Raw genomic sequence first — 19876 nt, forward strand, 5'->3', positions numbered from 1 at the left:
GAACGAACGCTGGCAGCTCCCGGCCATCTAATGCATGGTGGTCAAGTCAACACTAGCACCCTCCTGGGAAGCTGCAGATCCAAGGGACTCGGCCGAGTCCCACAAGCAAGATGTAATCCTGGCCAACACACAAAGTGTTGAGGGCCCGCAGAGCTGCACTGGTTGAGGCAAATATATTGCGGCCCCAAGAGTCCAACCAGCGGGCCTCCTGTGAAGGGGGAGCCAAACAGCGATGGCAGGGAAGGAAAGGCGGTCCGCAAAAGGGGCCCACTGGCAGAAAGGTGGAGGGAAAGACACACCGGGTCACCGGGTCACATGGCGCTGGAAGGTGCCGGTGCAGAAGGTGTTGGGGCACTGGATCCCCCGTGGCAGGGCGTCCCCAAGTCCCCGTCAAAGCAAAATGGGGCGAACCTTCAAAGGGGAGCAGCAGCTCCCTCCCACCAGAGCCCTGGTGAAGGACCTCCAAAAGATGATCCACAGGGAAATGGGAAGCCGGGTCCCCCATGTGCAAAATTCCCACTGCCGTGGAAAGGGTGCAAACGAAGGCCGCAACCGCCTCCGTAGGGCCCTGTGGCAGAAAAAGCATCTCCTCCATGGCCGACGGCTGTAAACTAAGGCGGCCATCCCCTAAACCAAGCGGAGCGGGGACGGGCCAGGCCCGGAAAGGAGAAAGAGGCGCCGAAGAGTGGGGGTCCTGTTGTTCCTCCGGCGAAAATTGCGGGGGAAAAGCCACGGCACGATGGCCTGTCTCCGGCGAGGACGACACCAGCAGGCACCCAAACTCTGGGGAAGAGGGGGCATCCGAGTACGAATCCACAAGATGCCTGTCTGGTGCTGTGGAGTCTGCAACCTGGAGCACGGCGTTGTCCTCGTACAGCACCACATGAGATGCTGGACAGGTTTTCACCACGCCACACGGCGCGGGGGACCGGGGCCGGGCTGGAGCCGAGGTGGCCAAGGAGCGCCGACTCGACCTCCGACGAGGCAGCCGCCTGCGTGGAGGAACCAGAAGTCCCTGGAAAGCGACCAGAAGTCCCCCGCCAGCCTAGACCCATGGAAGGGAGAGAGGAATCCGCCGACCCCCATGGTGGCGCCAAGTCGGACTCGACCTCCAGCGAGGCATCCCCCTGAGTGGAGGGACAAAAGGGACCCGGGGAGTGACAAGGAGTCCCCCTCCAACTTCGACCCATGAGGAGACGAGAAGGGCCCGCCGACTCCTGTGGCGCCGCCAAGGCCGACGACCTCCGACGAGGCAGCCGCCTGCGTGGATGGATGAGAAGGAACCGGAGAGGAACCAGGGGACCCCCTCCAGCCTAGGCCCATGACAGGACGAGAGGGGCCTGCCGACCCCTGTGGCGCCGCCCAGGCAAGCAGCTGCAGGCGCCGTAGCGGCGTCACCTCGGCCTCAGACAGAACAACCACCTGTCGAAAGGGCCGAGTGGGGCTCGGGGATGCGACCCGAGCCCCGGCGATCTCCCGCTACACCACAGGGACTCCCGCAGGAGTTTGCGGCGAGGCCCCGTGGTCAGAAGGAGGGACCCCCGAAGGACCACACCCAAACCGCACCACATCCTCCGAACCTGGATCCAAATCAGTCGGCGCCAAAGCCGCCGGCGACGCCACGGAGGGCCCCGCACAGCGCAAGGGATCCGGCGACATCCCAGGAGGTTAAGGAGGAGGGGGAGAAGCCAGCGAGACCTGCAAAGCCGCCGCATAGGTCTAAATCTGGGCTCTCGACGTCCCCTCACCGGGAAACGGTGGATAGGGGAACGATATGCGGAGAGCCCACGCTCCCAACAGGCTGGAAACCAGCCCTCGGGGACAAACTGCGACACTTACCTACAGGGGAGCGACACTCTTATGGCACAGGAGAGGGATGAGGGCAACAGCGATGACGGCCGCTCTGAAAGCCTTCAGCAAAAGTCGATTGAGGAGACGAAGCCGATCTGGACATGCAAGCCGAGAGAAGTTTCATCAGGCGCTCCCGCCGTGACTTTGGCACGCCTCCCAGTCAGTGGAGCCGTAATCTTCCCCAAGCACCACATGCAAATGAGGTGAGGATCCGTCGCCGACATTAAAAGCCCACAAGACGAACAAATCTTAAAGCCCAAAGGCATTCGCACACTGTTCCCACAGCACACGCAAAAGCGAAGGAAAAAGGCCTAAACAGGCCCAGAGCAAAAACCGGATCAGCATTGCACGTGGAAAAGGAAAAACTGACGTAGGCGCGCTGGGGTGGGACTTATGTGACCTCGCTGACGTCACATACGCGGAAGACACCTGGACGGAGCCGCGTGATGTCGTCCCCCCCGACCCGCAGGGATGCTGGGCAAAAAGTTTTCCGGGTCCAGTCTCACGCCTGGGAATAATTCTACGTTAAGGAATCTGCAGCTAGTAGTCTCTATCAGATTTATATTTCTGATAAAACAGTGGCAACGGTTGTTGGATACTGATATAAAAATATAACATCTGCATTCTACAGCTAAACTCCATCCTCATCTTTCAGGTAAAACATTTATTAAACATTATGAATATAAAAGATAGTGGCGCTTTACCCTTGAAACTTTCTTGTAAACATCCTTTCTTGAAATAAGCAAGTGCAAGCCCTGTGATGTCATCAAATTCTGTCAGGGGGGTAGACAAGTAAGTCTGAATTGCCTTATCATAATGTCCTGTTGAGCTATAAAGAAAAACAGTGATTATTGAAACCTTTTTTAAATAATTATCGTAAAGCTATTGAAGAGTCCATCACAAATGTTAATACTTCTGACAATGAGTACGAGGACACAAAGCAACGGTTTAGTTCTACCTTCTGGTCTGCTTTTGCAAGGGTTGTAAGTCTGAGCTTGTGGCAAAAGCAAGGTACTATGCAGAAGTAATAGGAACATAAGGAGTGAAAAGTGACAACCGATATGCACCTATTCCCCAACTGGAGTACCCAGCACAATAATGAACATGTTAATTTCCTTCAGTCAATGGTACATGTTGATGCACAGTCTTCTCATCCCCACCTATTTTTTTTATGCTGCAACAGAGACCGTAGTAAGTTAATGCTCACTGCTAACATCTGCAGTGATCTGACAGGCACACTTTCCAATCTATTCAAGGCATCCTCAGTCCCCCATCAGTCAAATATCTTGATGTTGAGAATTATTAAATGGGTAATAGTAAAGTGTTATTCACAGAGCTGAAGAATAGCAGAACTGCATTATAAAACACTATATTAAAATGGCAGAACTACATTAAAAGCACTATATAAAAATTAAGTTACGAATATTATCAAATTGAAGTTTTAAAGATCTCAATCAAGTTTCTGACTTCTAAAACGCAGCAAGTAGTCCTATCCCGGAGTGTATTTTTGAATGACAGAATTATTTAGATTACAGTTTAGAACTAAAGTATATTCCTAGCTTGGCTTACAATTTACTAAAGTAGAGAGACAATACAAACCTAAAAAACACCTCCTCTTTTAAATAAAATATTTGGGTGAAAGCTGTATACACTTGTACAATATGGAGCAAAACTCCAAGAAGAGAGAAGCCGTGCGAGGCTCCAGCATTCCAAAGTCCATCATCTACAGCAACAACAGAGCAGTCATTTGTATCATCTGCCCTGGCAGGATTGTAGGGTAAGTGAAGAGTGTGTGTGGCTGAAGGTTATAAGGGACTGATGCTGTGAAAATTAAAGCTTGGGTGTAGTGCCACTTTCTTGCTGATGTGGTGTAAATGCCACTCTGGAAATTTGGAAAGGGATCTTACGCTGTTGCAGTTGCCATTGACACCGTGGGGGCTTCCAAGAAATGGGCTTTTACAAAAGTGAGTTAATGAGTGTGGACGAGAGACCCCTCGCACCACAGAGGATCTGATAATGAAAATTTGCCTTGTTACCCAAGTACTATAAAAACAGAACTAGGCGGACTACTTTGGCAACTCATGTTTATTTATTTTTAATATTTGTTCTTTTTTTTTGAAGGTTTTGTATAGCTCAAACAAGACCCTTGCGGGTATCAGAGCGCTTTACAGCAAATATAGGATATAGAAATATACATAAAAAATATTATAAGTTATATTAGTCCAACAGTGGTAACCTTTACCGCAAGACTGCATATATTAGTTCAAGTGAATTTGGCCAGGAGAATCGATTTCACTTCTTTTTTGAAAGATGTCGTGTGAGGGTTCTGTCGTTTTTGGGGGCAAGGCATTCTTAGTGCTTCAGGATTGTGCCTTGGAGAGTCAATATTGTATGTTAGTCAGGCACTGCCTCCAAATGTTTCCTGGGAACTCATCCTTTATAAAGCACACCACTTTCATGTTCAATTCAGGAGCAAGTCGGTGTTCTTACACTATGTAACTACAAAGAGGAAAGCGAAGGTGAGTACAGTTTGTCATTGATGGCTTCCAGCGTCTTAGTCACAAGAGAATATTAAATGAGCTCTCTTTACTCTACAAAGAGACTATCAATGGAACATGCCGCAGCTGAAAGGTGTGATTGCTATAACCAAGAAGGCATCGTCAGTAAATTATCATCATCTTTCCAGAAGGGAACTACAGCAGGAAAAAAAACTAAAGACAGATGGATGACAATTTGAGACGCAGAGAGCAGACTGAGTTATTTTGAGGTGCTGTCATTGCTCATTTGATTTTTTTGATAGCAGTAACATGCTGGCGTGGGTTACCACTTAAACCAAAGCATCTTCAGGCCACAATTCATCTTGTGCATGAGAAATAAGGAAACTATTCAATGAGTTTTATGTCCACATAAGTTCAGCAGAACCTCCAACAGCACGTACCACTTCCCAAAGAGGTGTGACCATGCAAAATTCCAGAAAGTTTCGCCGCTTGATGATCTTCCATCCAAGACGCAAAATCTTTGAAAAGCAGATTTGTTGATTTGAAACACGTGCTAGCTTACACTTATGCAGCTAAACAAACTACTGCAACAGTGAATGGACAGTGCCCCCATGTTGGATCTTTGAACAATTTGAGAGAAATTGAGTTCCAAATCAGTGATGGTTCACCAGTGGTTGCAGAAGCAGGTGAGTTTACAGAGAAGAATTGTGGGGATGTCTGCTGCCAGCTATGTTTGAAGCTTACATGGTGAGGATGGGGCGATGGCACAGAGGAAAGGGTGGAACTAGTTACTTGCAAACTGACATTTTTCAACATGGGCTCAAACCTGACACCAACACAGATGAAGAGTGTCACAAATAGTTCTAGTGTGACTAGAGTTAACAACCAGGCAATCTAGAATAGGCGAGGACCAAAGAGTATATTCTAACTTGAAGTGATTTAAATGAGGGTTTGGGGTGCTCCTTGGATAACCCTGGTGAAAAGCTAAGTCCCATTGGCAGATAACACAAGCCTGCACTGGACAAGAGGGCACCCAGTGCTGGAGTTGTGTTGAGCAATGACTTAGTCTTCAATGTTGGACACACTAAGAGCTCCAGAGGTATGGCTGTTCTCATTCATAAAGCGGTACCCTTGTGTGTAACTCAGATCACAGCAGATACACATGGTAGTTATGTGGTGATGGAAGGCCACTTCACTTGGCAGCAAGACCACATCAGATTTCCGGGCTACCTGTTTGGGCATACTCATTAGGCCTTTGTGACGTATGGAAAATCTGGCACTCAAGCGCAGTAGAGTATACTCACCTTACAGCTGCGGCGCACAGTAGTATGTATAGCACTGACTACCTTTTCCCCCATCTGCTGGTGTGCTGTGCTCAACTGTAGAAACTACCTTGCCCTGGAGTATATCGGGTCACTCCCACAGCTATGCTGCATGTCGGTGGTCCTAAAACTAGCTGTAGGCTAATTTTGCACTTCAACACATCGTGCCTGGTTGATGCTCAATGCGTGGAATATCTACTGCAAAAACTGAAGGCATAAAGGCATATTTTAATCTTAACATAGGCTCCACAATATCCATGGGGATGCTTTGGGCGGCCAGAAAGGCTACTATGTATGGCAAAGCTAGGGCCTTCCGAGAAGGCACCAGGCATAGATGATCCCCGCTCAAATTTTTCAGCAAATTAAAGTCGATTCACTCCCCTTACCGTCTGAGTAGGCATTTGGAAGCTGTGGAGAAAGGTTGGTTTCCTCCTAAGGTTAACTTCGCTGCCATCATAATTTTTGATGAAACAGGTCAGCCTCGAGATCACTGTTCCTCATATCTCCCTTATAAATGCAATAATAAAGATTTACGCCAAAGTCTGGCAAATAGGCTTCTCCGATTGGTTTTCAGGCAAGGTAACTCCTCCCAATGCAGCTTCATGCCTCATCGTAGCACCGGCCACTGCATCCAGAAATAACAAATTGCACTGGCTCAGCAACCTAGTCTACGAGCCTGCCATCCACATGCAATATGCATCAGACTCATTGGACTGGTTCTTTCCCATTGGAGTGCTTCACTGCATGGGCTTTGGCCTGCGCTTTATCTCCCCAGTGAAAGTACTATACACGCACACCCACACGCACATGTTAAAGTCATCAGCCTCTTTTCAAAGTCCTTCCTGATTCACAGAGAAACCAGGCAGGGATGCCTCATCTCCACTTCTATTTTTTGGGGGAATTGAACAACTGGAAGCTTGGGTGCAGTGTAGCACCCAGGTGTTCGGTATTCTAATGGGACAAAAGCAGAGACCCAGAATCGCTCTCTTTGCCAATGACATACTCCTCTGAAAGTGCCACCCAATGTCACTGGTCTGCAGCTTATCCAGATGCTGTAGCCCCATGGGGATGCCTCCGCCTGGTTAACTGGTCAAAATTGTTAATGGTCTCCCTGGACAGAGAGAGAGAGAGGCGGTGGACTGGTAACCTTGCTTCTCCATCTGCAGGCTCAGCTTTCAGTACTTTCAACTGCACTTAAGTCTGGGCTCACCAGGAGACTTAACTTCACTCAATTACAGACATTGGGGTTGCAAGGACCTGGTTTATCATGTTGAGATCTCTCTAGTTGGCCAGGCAGGCTTACTGTATGGAAATGCTATTTCTGAAAAACTTACAGAGACCATGAACATGGTTCTTCAGTGCTGGAGGATAGCTCTGTGTTGGAGCAAGTGGAACCAGAGGCCCACACAAGAAACACCCCTCTGGTAGGGTACATGGCTTCTTCACAATGCATCCCTGTATGTGTTTGAACGGTGTGACCTTTCAAAACAGGTTTGGGTATCTGGTAGGCAGCACAGATGAAGTCATCCCTTACACACCATATATATATTTTACCCACAACAGTCTATGGCAAGCTGATGGAAATCCCCTCACCTTTATGTTTTTGATGTAATGCTCGTGAACGTGACTTCTTCTGGACATGGTATTGGCAAAATACCGGGCACTTAGTCTGTCTTTCTGTGGCATAATAAAAGGACCAATTGACCCCTGCCCCCAAATTGCACTCCTGGGTATCCCTAAAGATATTGGTGGATGTGTTGGGGAATGCACCGTAGTGGGGATTGAAAAATTGTTAGCCAAGCAAGCTACTGCTTGATAAAGAAGTCGCCTGGCCCACTCACCATTGCCAAGTGGCAAGCTGCGATGGTCTGGTGTGGCAAACTTAAGAAACCTATCTACAAAGCTAGGGGCAGCCCACATAACCATTGCAAATACTATAACTTTAATGTAGATTGAAGAAATGCATTGTTTCGTTTCATGCTTTAGGATGCATTTGTGTATCACCAGTTCACAGTGTAGTTGCTCATTTATTAAATAAAACAATATATATATATTTTTTTTTTAAACTTTCCAAACGGCACCAGTTTCTCCAAACAAAGCTCAGAACATCAAGGTCGAAAGAACTGGAATGTCTGGAGAGTTCATAAAACCACACAAAAGAACTTGAGTATTCAGCAATTAGGGACACATAAATTGTTCCAAATTCACGCTGCACAGAGACGTGTAGATCATTCCCCTTGACATGTCAAGTACAGCTTCTGTATCACTACAGCTGAAATTAACAGTCAATAATACAAATACTTACCAAAGCAATCTGCCATAATTTCTTAATGCAGAGTTGTATTTTTCTTTTTCATCACTGTTCTGCAATAGCAAAACTGCCCTTTAAAAGTAAAGTAAAGAAAAAGAATCTTTAAAAACTAAATATGTGTCTTCTACATGTGCCTCATTAACATACTTTCCATAAAGTGTGCGAGTACTTGAGAATTAATCTATCTACAATGAATGTACAATGCAACTCAAAGAATTCTACAGTCCCAGATGAAGTAATAGGTTGCATTGCAATACACCCTACCCAAATCTAATCATAAATAAACCTGTCAAGGCTCAAAACCACAGGAAACATGATTATCAGTTAACAAAAACAGCACACATAAATTAGTCATGCTGGGTAGAATTTCACTAGTAGTAATAGTTACAAAAGAGCAGCACATGCCACCGAAGCTTCAAAACTAAAAATGCTGATAGAAAGCTTCGATAATCCTGGTGGATAATTAATTCATCTAATGAATATCCTTCAGGGAGTCAGATTGGTGTAGAAAAACATTTTTCCAAACAACAGCTTTACAGATGGCACAGCCCAAAAAACATGACCGCATCGGAGAATATTAAGCATCAACTGGCATGAGGGCATATTTTCTTGATACTGTTTTCATGACCCATTGAGGCATGCAGAGAAGAACGGGAGAGCATCAAGGGCATCGACAAAAAAAGCAAATAATTAATTTGGATATGCTAAGTATCTTATTAATCACAGGACAAATGCATTAGGGGAGAAAGGGCGGTGAAGAATCTGTGGTAGGATTATGTATCCACCAGAACTAAATTTACTGATGGTGAGGAACTTTTTCTTCTGATGAATAAAACTTCCCACAGACTCTATACCTTATGAATGAATTTCAAAGGAAAAGCTTCTCTGAAAGGTCAGATTGAGCAGTGCCAACCAGCCAAGAAAGTCATGTTGTTGAAGGGGTTCTGAGCGAACAAAGAACTAGGCGTAGGATTATGGGACCTTAGTATGTAGGGACTGAATTATCATACCACCTTAGTACCCATGAGCCCGGGACCGACTAGCTATAGTGTCTCACTTGCCCTCCTACTCAATCACAGAGGAACACGTGATTAGACAACCCAGAACACAACACTCCCAACTCTCTCAGGAATCGGGCTTGCAAGACACACCCTTTCGCTCACACTCTTGTACTCGTCCACAATAAGATCTGACAGAGACACAAACAAGTTTAAATATTTATTTTAACTCACATGCTCTAGTATGCAGTTCACGTGCCACAATAGGCAGAAAAATGCATAACACAAATACGCTCAGCATTGCAAGTAGTCCGTAAATCATAAAAAGAGCGGTCATAGTGAATGACAGCGTAGCCTAACCTCCCTCCCCTTGTATAGATGCAAGATGATTATATATTGGAATATCTCTGGGCGTTATCTGCAGACCCCGTAACTCGGCCTATAGATGGTAGATCTACATCATAGGTGCTCTCATGCTCTTCTCCCTGAAAAAGTCCCTCTCCAAGTGAGTCCTACCTATCTGTGTATTCTAATAAGACCAAAGTAAGTATTCCCAAACAACAGCAGAATCTGTATGTTTCGTCTAGGTGCTAAGGTCGGACCAGCACAGAATAACAAGGAGCATTGTTGTTCGACCTTGTTCCCAGGGACCTGCAAAGCGTGAAAATAACTGTAGGTTCTTATGTGAAAGTTTCAAAAGAGGCATATGCAAAATAAATGTGTAGTAATGTGCGCAAAGCAGTGGACAATCTGCAGCGTGCTCGTGCTAACATAGGAAAGACAATCAACGGGTAGTGTATGCATGTACCATGCTAATACATCCCCACGCAATGGCACACCTAAAAGAATGCTTCAATAAATGTTTGTCTTTGTTGTGAACAAGTTTTAATCCTCAAGGTCAAAGTTGATATTTTAAATTCATATCATCAATGTGTTCATGTTCATATTCAAATACATTATTCAAATGAGGAAACGACTCCAATGCATTTCGGGCGGAGCCCTTTGTCAAGGAGTGCTAAAAAGAGGGAGACAGGTGAGGTGCAGGTTAGAAATTGGGGCAGACGATGCAAAAGGAAACGCTATGGTAAACAAAATGAAGCGGTCACGCTTTTAACGGAACTAATTAAGGTGCCGATCAAGGGGTGAACAAACGCACATTAAATGACTGAGTGCTTAATGGTAATTAATGGTGTGTTCAAAGCAAAGTGCTGTTAATGCTTATGGGCGTTGAGGGTAATGAGGACACTACAGCGAGTGTCGTTGTAAACTTACTTAAAATCCAATATAACGCTGCGCGTTACTGTCAGGTTCAGAATCATATCAGGAACGCTGAAGCGCAAGGTCGGAAGTGGTGGACATAAAGGAAGGTGAGGGGTATGAACATGAAAAACGGACTCGACAAAAGGTGTAAAATTAAAGGTGAAAATTAAGCGCCATGATGGAATGGGTAAAGGTAAAGGATGCGAGGATACAGAAGAGCTGACTACGAACACAGAAAGTGACATGTGAAAATTAATGATGAGTAATACATGCACATTAAAAGGTGTGAGGACACAAACAGCAAGAAGGCAATGTAATGTGGTACGGACATCATAAGTAGCAGCTAAATTCAAAGCGATCGTTCAACCCAAAAGGCTTTTGGGTCTGTAGCCGGTAAATCCATTCCAGTTCTCTTTTCAGAAGGAATTTGTTGTAGGAAAGACGACACTCTCCCCTTGATCAGTACATTAGCACTGGACTAATACAGCGGTCACAGGTAAGCAGAGCCAAAGCTTCTCATCCAAAGGACAAATTGAAACCAAAGTTCAAGGCAGGATCTTGAGCAAATTGAAAATACAGTGGAAAAAAAATGTGTACACAAAAATATCCAATCACAGCGCATCATCTGGGCCAAAAACTTTGCATGATAAGTGGAATGTCATCAGCTCCAGTAAGGTGTCAGAACCTTCCAAAGTGAAAAGGGATGCCATCTAATTGATCAACTTAAATAAGCATATATGCTCCTCACATCCAGTGGCCATCAGGAGCATCCCAGGGCAACCTGTGTCGACTTTGATGAAACTCTGATCCAAGAGGCACTGTGCACAGGCACAGGAACTCACTTGGCCGCCCACCCCCTGTAAGGAAAACTTATTTTGTGCACGCTGAACATGGAATGAAAATGGCAAGGACCAAAGTTCACGTATATAACTGCTGCCTAGTGGTTCATATCTACTCACAGCATAGTGTTTCATGCAGGCTGAAAACTGGAAAAGTGAGATGGGCAATGAGATAACCCCATGTAGTAACCACACTGCTGAGTCTGTTTCTGCTACAGTAAACGGTAACTGTTCTAGTTTCTCAATGTGTAACATAGCGTCCATAGCCTCTTTTATAAACATTAACTTGTGTTTATCTGTCAAATTAAATGGTTGAACGGTGCAGAAGCATTCAGGTTATCCCATTTTGTCCTTCCATTTTTAAGTGTTTGTAGTGTCCAACCAAATTGCATGACCAATCGAATCTGATTCTGATCATGATACAAAGGGGACCCTTCATTCTGAACAATATCAATAGCAGAAGACACAATATTATCCTAAGTGTATATACAAAAAGAAAGCGGGTTAATTCTGTTAACTACTGCAAGAACCTTTTCCATATTATCCTGATCTATTTGGTGTAAACGTACTGCTGCTTCCATTTGTGGGAGCTTCCAGAATTTATTATATGCTGCATAAACAAACCGTTTAATGCGCGGGGACTTGGGACCCAAAAGTAAATCCGAAAGATCAATGTCACCTGACAAAAGGGAAAGATGGTGCTTCACAGACGACAATGTAGAATGTTCCAACCACTGTTGACATTACTTACCAACCGAATAAGTAGTAACTATATGTGAATGGGGTAACGAGGATCAGATCTATGTTCAGTAACACCACTGATAATACGATCCAGATGTAAGTCCATGGTGGGACCAGGTAATTTCTTTTCAACCACGAGACGAAAACACATATCCCTGCCGGGAGAGAGAGAGCGCAGATGACAATGAAGACGTGCCGGAAGACAAATTATCTTGGGCGATATTGTAACCGCTGGAACTGAGCTGAAACAGTGGGGGCTGTGCTTTATTAGAAGCTAAAAATATTCTAGAGTCTGGGAGATCAACTTGAAGTTCAACTGCTTGGGAAGCATACTCATGTTCCACAGTTGTAGATGTAGAATATAAAACAGTTAATTGACCAACTGAAGAGTCGATCTCCCCATCCCGGTGCCAGATAGAATCAGGAAAAACAGAATCCATCCGATGTAGTGTAACATTCCGACGCGGGATGCTTATGGGCATACTATTGAGTATCATCCATATGGCGTAATTTTACATGTTCAATTGAAATGAACCGATTATCCTAGCATCCAGGAAGCGGGGGTAAGATAAAAGTTTGGGTGCCCTTAAGACCAAGTACTGGGACTGGAGCACGGTATGTTGGACCAAATTCCTTCTTGTTAGTCACTTTCTCCCGGACCAGATCACCAACTTTAGGAAGCCAGCCAGAAAAGGAATCTGCACCACTGCATCCATTGGCGAGGGCAAGTGTTTTTTTGCCAGAGCATCTCAATTCTTTTGTAGAACCTGTAAAATAGCACAATGGTTATCTATGTCAAATGATACGGCAGCCGCCACAACGTCTAGACCATCAAGGTCTGGCACAAACATCTTAATGCCAAAGAGAACTTTCTATGGGGTCCGCCCACCCAGAGATCTTCTAGGGAGATTATTTAGTGCATGTTGAACCCCATAGAGATGAGTCAACAAGCCCCGGCTTGTACCCAACACGTTTGCTGTTAAAGATTGCTTTAAGTCACGGTTCATCCGCTCCACAACAGAATTGCCCTCAGGCCGATATGGAGATGAGAAATGCACCTGCACCCCCATAGACTTCATCGAATCACGTTAAGCCTTAAAGGCAAAAGCCGGACTTTGGTCTGAATGGAAGGTGCCACAGGCATATGTCCCAACAAAGAGATGCAAATCTTTTATTACATCACAAGTGTCAGCAGAGTGCTGTGGCCAAACCCAGAGCAAACTAGTGCACAAATCCACTGCAACCAAAATATATTTGAAAGCATTGTCGGATGTTAAGGGACAGCAGTGATCAAGATAAATACATCCAAACGTATGGTTAGAAATGAAGAGATGTGTGTGTGGTGGGAGCGATGCAGTTGAAGGTTTAATCTGTTAACAAATGTCACAGGAAATCACATATTTGAACGTTTGTTGGTATAAACCGTGCCACCAATAGCGTTGTTGTAAAAGAGAAACTATGGCCGTCACTCCTGCATGCGCAAAAGCCATTTCTTCATGGGTGGCCACAATCAGTGAAAGTCTGCGGTCCTCGCTGGAAAATCAAATGACCACCACCCATGGGAATAGTCACAAATGGAACTTGATCAGTGGTCAAATGATAGGTATAATGTGAAGGGAAACCCTGGGGAAACGGAGTACCCTCCTTCTTTGCGGTTATAGCCGCCAAAATCTAATCATCAATTTTAGTCATGGACCTTGTAACAGCTGCTACCGAGCATGTGGCTACTGCAGATTTAGCTGCCTCATCAGCCATAGAATTACCAACAGTGTGCGCTCCCACATGTTGATGGCCTAGTGTATGGACAATGTGTGAGTGGCAAACTTTCCTTAAGAGAGGCCAGTCAGACCCAAAGCGTTTTATGCTTTATTGAGCTACCCTTAAAACCATGAAAATCTTTCTGTTTCCAAAAGTATAATTTGCTATAAAAGGATTGTACACAGTAGAAAGAGTCGCACACTACAAGAGTATGCACAGCCGGATCGGCAAACTTAAGAGCCAGGAGCAAAGCACATAACTCAGCCAATTGTGCTGCACAATCCCCAAGGGATTGTGTGTGAACCAATGAAGATTTAAAACCACTGTTCACTATTGTGTCTGCATCTATAGGGCAGGCTGCAGAATAAGCATGTTTAGAACTAATGGCTGGCTGTGCAGAACCATTAGTGTAAATGATACATTTGTACTGGTCAAGAGGAAGAAGGGACGAAGGAAGAGGATGACCATGTTCATATTGTAAAAACTCTTATGTTTGCAAAGAAGGATCAAAAGCAAAATTTACATCAGCCGACATCAATGAACTAGCCCATTGTATCCAAGGTGGATGCAGAGCTTTGGAATTCGGTACCGTCACCTTCGTGACAGCTTCTTAAGCGGGCACAGGCGAAACCATGAAAATGCGTTTGCCCTGAGCCAGAGAGCGTTACTTTAGAATCGCCACCTGTACTGCTGTTAAAATCTTTTCAGTAGATGAAAAACACAACTCCGCTGGAGTAAAAAAATGCGATTTGTAAGCTATGGGAATTGTGTCCCCTTCATTGAAAGTCACATAGGTGAATCCTAATGTTCCTGGTGCAATTATTATGACCAAATTTGTAGTATTGTCTCTAGTTAATATGAATTGAGTTGCAAGCAGATCCGACTGCAGAGACTGCAGCACTGTGTTGTGTTACAGAAACCAACTGGAAGGAGAGAAGGAAGGTTAAATCAATGCATATATCAATTTGATACGCTGAGCATAATCTGGAATGCAGGCTCTGTCGAAATTCAAGAAACCCAGCTGAGATAGTAACTTCCTTTGGGTAGTTGGAGGTTGCAATTGAGCACATTTCTCCAAAATGTTGGGTGCCAACCCCCTATCCTCGTTATACAGTTCTTAACCTAGGAAAAGACCTCCCAAAAAGGCAACATTTGATTTTGCAAAATTTAATTTGATACCTAAAGTTGTGAAAAACGTGATAACGCAATCTACGTGCATGAGATGGGGATGTAGCTCATCATAAGTCAAGTAAATATCATTGACATATGAAAATGCATCAGGGTCAATCTCATGTGAAATCCACACAATGCGTGCCACAAAATCCCTGGGGCTATTCTTATACCCCATAGGCAATCTCGCATAGCATCTCTGATTGCAGAGAGCACTGAATGAGGTCAAGTCACAGCTTTCAGGAGCCAAAGTGTGACTGAAAAATCAATTTGAAATGTCTATGGTAGTTTTAAACTTCTTACGGACAAAATTATTTACTAACGCAGAGCTGTGTGTGTTCTGTAACGCAAAGGTACGAACATAACTGTTTAAATGTCAGTAGTCGAAAACCATACGATATGAACCATCGGTTTCAATAGGGGAAAAATTAGATTATACATAGACGACTTCGGGTCGTGATCACGCTCCAGACATCAAAGACACACGAGGTGCGGATCAGTGACCGACATCAACTTGTGACAGGAGTCAAAGGCTTGAAACCAGGCAGACGGCTGGACATCCCTCGTACAACAGGAGTTGGAAGACTCAAAAGACGCCGACAAAAAGTTGAAAAAGGTTAGTCAAAAAAGGGACTAAGGGGCAAGCTGCCTCCGGCTCTGCACTGGCTGACCCAGCGACCATGACGCCAACAACGGACGCGGAGTCGCCAGACGCTACCTATCGATGCGCAGGGGTACTGCTAAGAAAAAATTACTCCGGATCCAGTCGGACGCCTGGGAGTAATTCTAAAGCATGGAATCTATAAAAAAATAGTATCTTTCAGATTCCCCATTCCATGGAATAGACTATTTTGCATCTAAAAATATCTCAAACTAGAACTCTGCACACTGGTCATGCCAATTTGCAAATGGTATCTGCGTCTGAGGGCACTGACAAACCTTTGAAAGTAACTGACGTGAGCATGCCTCGGTCACTCTCACATGCGGCTCGCTTGTCTGGAGAGGACCATCATTCGTGCAGATCCACTAGAGTCCAAATACCGGTGCACGCAGGAGTACTGCTTTTGAGTTTCACAATCCAGTTTGATACATTGGGTAATATTTAGAAGGTGAGGAATCTGTATTTATAAGTATGCCTCAGACCTGGCACTAGACATAAATATCCAATACAGTACATCACTGTAATGCAAGAATCTAGATTCCCTTGATTATAAAAAAAAACCACTGTTGCCAATACAAGTAACCAAGGTGCCTACAGAGTATGTAACGCAGCATTGTCTAGCCTATACTAACATCCTTCAGGTAGGAGGGAAACAATATTGAGCATTGTTGGCGTCATGGTTAAACGAGTCACTCCTGAGGCACAGCCGGGAGCATAGCGCAGATCTTCCTAAATTGTTTTAATAATTTGTAATACTGTGTGCATTTTAAAGCTTTTGGTCACTTGTTACCTTGTTCCTGGGGCTTCCACTTGTCTCACTGTTTCCCGCGCAGCCGAGCTAAACGCTGTCGCGGAAACAGGCTTTCCCCCGCTTGCCGCCATTCAGCAAGCCTCACCCCTGGCCACGCCCACCAGAACGAGGCCACGCCCACTCATCTATTTAACTTGAGCTGACTTCGAGCTCGTGGTTGAACCAGTCACTCCTGAGGCACAGCCGGGAGCATAGCGCAGATCTTCCTAAATTGTTTTAATAATTTGTAATACTGTGTGCATTTTAAAGCTTATGGTCACTTGTTACCTTGTTCATGGGGCTTCCACTTGTCTCACTGTTTCCCGCGCAGCCGAGCTAAACGCTGTCACGGAAACAGGCTTTTCCCCGCTTGCCGCCATTCAGCAAGCCTCACCCCTGGCCACGCCCACTTATCTATTTAACTCGAGCTGACTTCGAGCTCGTGGTTAAACCAGTCACTCCTGAGGCACAGCCGGGAGCATAGCGCAGATCTTCCTAAATTGTTTTAATAATTTGTAATACTGTGTGCATTTTAAAGCTTTTGGTCACTTGTTACCTTGTTTCTGGGGCTTCCACTTGTCTCACTGTTTCCCGCGCAGCCGAGCTAAACGCTGTCGCGGAAACAGGCTTTTCCCCGCTTTCCGCCATTCAGCAAGCCTCACCCCTGACCACGCCCACCAGTACGAGGCCACGCCCTGTCTCCTCCCTTAAAGCATGTGCATCCCCCGTACGCGCAGCGGACGGGCGCAGCGGGCGCGCCGTTTGCGTGCCGAAGGCGCGCCTAAGGCAAGCCCGTCTGCGTCCATCCGCGACGGGCCGGGACCAGGGGCCATAGACCCTGCCCATTTTCTGGCGTATTCCTCAGCCCAACTCTCCGCACACCCCGCCCGCCTCTCCTCTCTCCCCCTCCCTAGTGCGCCGTCTGGATTCTTTCGGTATCCTCGCCTCCCGCCCCCCTAGCCCACCTCTTTCTACCGGCAGCCCTATCTCTCCCTTCATAGCTCCCCCTGCCACCATTCGTTCTTCACCTGCCCCTCATGCAGTCTCTGCTTACCTGCTCAACACCCGCTCTGCAGTTAAGCATCAGATGGAACTTTTTAATTTACTGAATACCGACTCCCCAGACTATCTCTTCCTAACCGAAACTTGGTTTTCCGCTGATTCCCTCCCGGACCTCCTGGCTATCCTTCCAGATACCTACTACGCCATCCGGGCAGATCGCCCGGCTGGCAAGGTTGGGGGTGGTGTGGCAATGATTTTTCGTTCCACCTTGAAATTCCAACTTCTTGCTCACCCCCCCATACCTAATGTGGACTACTTAGTGGCCCGCTCTCTCAATCTTCCCATCCCTCTCACTATTGTCCTTAAGTACCGTCCCCCCCAAGCTATGCCTTTATTTGTAGCAGCTTTACAGGATCTCCTGGCCACACTTGTGGTCAACAACTCCACGGTTATTTTACTTGGTGATTTTAACTTCTGGCCAGGCGACCCCAGGGAAGACCTGTCTTCTAAAGACTTCTCTGCTACCCTACAGAGTTTGAACTTCACATCCCACGTCACGGCCCCTACCCATATCCAGGGTCATACCCTGGCCCAAATCTGGTCGTCTGGCTGCGACATCTCATCCCCTTCTATACTCCCCTGCATCTGGTCCGACCACTCCATCATTTCATTTCTTATTCATACGGCCTCGGTAGATAAGCTGCCCCTACCCAAAAATATTCTGGCTCGCAGCTGGAAGGACACTGACCTCAACTCCCTCTCGCTCTCCTTGGCCTCTTCAGCTCCGGATCTTTCCGACCTCCCTCTGGATTTGAAGGCAGATACCATCAGCACCTGGCTCTCCTCTTCTTGCGATCAGGTCGCTCCGCTAAAACAAATCAAATCCGCTCGCCCTCACGATGCGCACAAATGGTTCACCAAGGAGCTCAAAGCTCTCAAACTTGATCTCAGGTGGTCGGAGCGCCATTGGAGACGGAACTACTGCCCTAATCTTCGTGCCAAATACAAACTTCTGCTGAACTATAAAAGAGCAATTCTTGCGGCTAAAACAAAATATTTCACCGAAAAAGTTGCTCTTTCCGCCAACAAATCCCGAGAAATCTTCTCCCTGGTCCACAACCTAGCTACCTCCGACCGCACTAACGCCAGCCCTGCCTCATCTCAGTCCCTCTGCTCGTCACTCAATGATTATTTCATTGACAAGATTATTAACATCAAGGCCAATATCCCTATAGTTTCCCAAGCTGGCTCTTCCTGCCCCCTCCCTTTGCCCCCCTCCTTCCTGGATCACTTCCCACCCATCTCCTTGGACTGCTTTCTTAAATTACTTACAAAAGTTAAGTCTGGCTCTCCGGCGGACTGTGCTCCTGCACGGATTCTTAAAATCCTTTTCACCAACTGTCTCGCTCCCCCCCTTGCTCTTCTTAATGCTTCCTTGGCTTTGGGCTCTGTCCCTTCATCCTTTAAATCTGCTATTGTTTTTCCCATCCTTAAAAAAACTGGTTTGGATCCCACTTCTCCTTCTAATTTTAGGCCTATTTCCCTCCTTCCTTACTTGGGCAAAATCCTGGAAAGCCATATCACATCTTGCCTGTCCAACTATATCGAGGAAAACCTCCTTCTGGCCTCCCATCAGGCAGGCTTTCGTCCAGGCCACTCCACGGAGTCAGTGATCATCGCAGTCTTGGACGAACTTAAAGGGAAAGCAGACATCAACCTCCCCCAGGCCTTGGTCCTCCTCGATTTGTCCGCTGCGTTTGACACGGTCGATCATTCTATCCTCCTTGGCCGTGTCAGCGCAGCGGGCATCCGGGGCGACGCCCTTTCCTGGCTTGCGTCCTTTCTTCAGGGCAGGACTCAAGCGGTCCACCTATCAGGCTTCTCGGCCCCTCCCCGCTTGATCACCTGTGGGGTCCCCCAAGGCTCTTCACTTTCTCCCCTCCTTTTCAACCTGTATATCTACCCACTTATCACTTCACTTCTCAAGCTGGGGGTATCTGTATACAACTATGCGGATGAACTCCAGCTCGTCTTCGATCTCTCTTCCCCCTATGTGTCACTTCCCAAGTTCTGCTCCACCTTAGTTTTTATATCTGAATGGATGAGCTCCAATCATTTGAAGCTCAATCCGGACAAGACGGAGCTTGTCCTCACGGGTGGCCCCTCTAATCCCTGGTCCACGGTTCATTGGCCCCCTCCTTTGGTCCCCCTCCCTCACCGGTCTCTTCTGTCCGGACTTTGGGCATCAAGGTCAGCCACTATCTGACTATGCATGCCCAAATTAGCTCCGTGGTGTCCTCTTGTTTCTTGTCCCTTCGCCTTATCCGAAAGATCTCCCGGTATTTCACGGCGGATGCCCTTAAAACCATAGTCATGGCCCTTGTCACCTCCCGCCTCGACTATGGGAACGGCCTGTACGTGGGCATACATGCCTACGAAACCCGCCGTCTCCAGGCCATTCAAAATCAGGCCGCCCGTCTCATCCTCTGCCTTCCTAAATCTTCCTACATCACCCCTGCTCTCAAATCTCTTCATTGGCTTCCTGTGCATTCCAGATCTATTTTCGAATTGGCCTGCTTGGCCTTTCGCGCGCACACCCACTCGGCTCCACTTTTTATTGGTTCTCTCATCACTCCTCACGTCCCTAGCCGTACCCTCCGTTCTTCCTCCCTTTC

At 46.4% G+C, this 19876-nt stretch overlaps 1 protein-coding gene across 1 annotated transcript in view; it reads right to left on the minus strand.

The window, feature by feature from the left end:
* Positions 1 to 19876, minus strand: part of SKIC3 (SKI3 subunit of superkiller complex) — a 1397627-nt gene that overhangs the window by 470623 nt on the left and 907128 nt on the right. Inside the window, exons 28-29 of the mRNA XM_078675399.1 lie at positions 7977 to 8054; positions 2556 to 2680 (exon numbers count right to left, since the gene is read on the minus strand). Coding sequence (XP_078531525.1) covers positions 2556 to 2680; positions 7977 to 8054 — 203 coding nt within the window. The remainder of the gene's footprint in view (positions 1 to 2555; positions 2681 to 7976; positions 8055 to 19876) is intronic.

Source organism: Lissotriton helveticus, chromosome 2_1 (assembly GCF_964261635.1).
Source record: "Lissotriton helveticus chromosome 2_1, aLisHel1.1, whole genome shotgun sequence".
Taxonomy (NCBI): domain Eukaryota; kingdom Metazoa; phylum Chordata; class Amphibia; order Caudata; family Salamandridae; genus Lissotriton; species Lissotriton helveticus.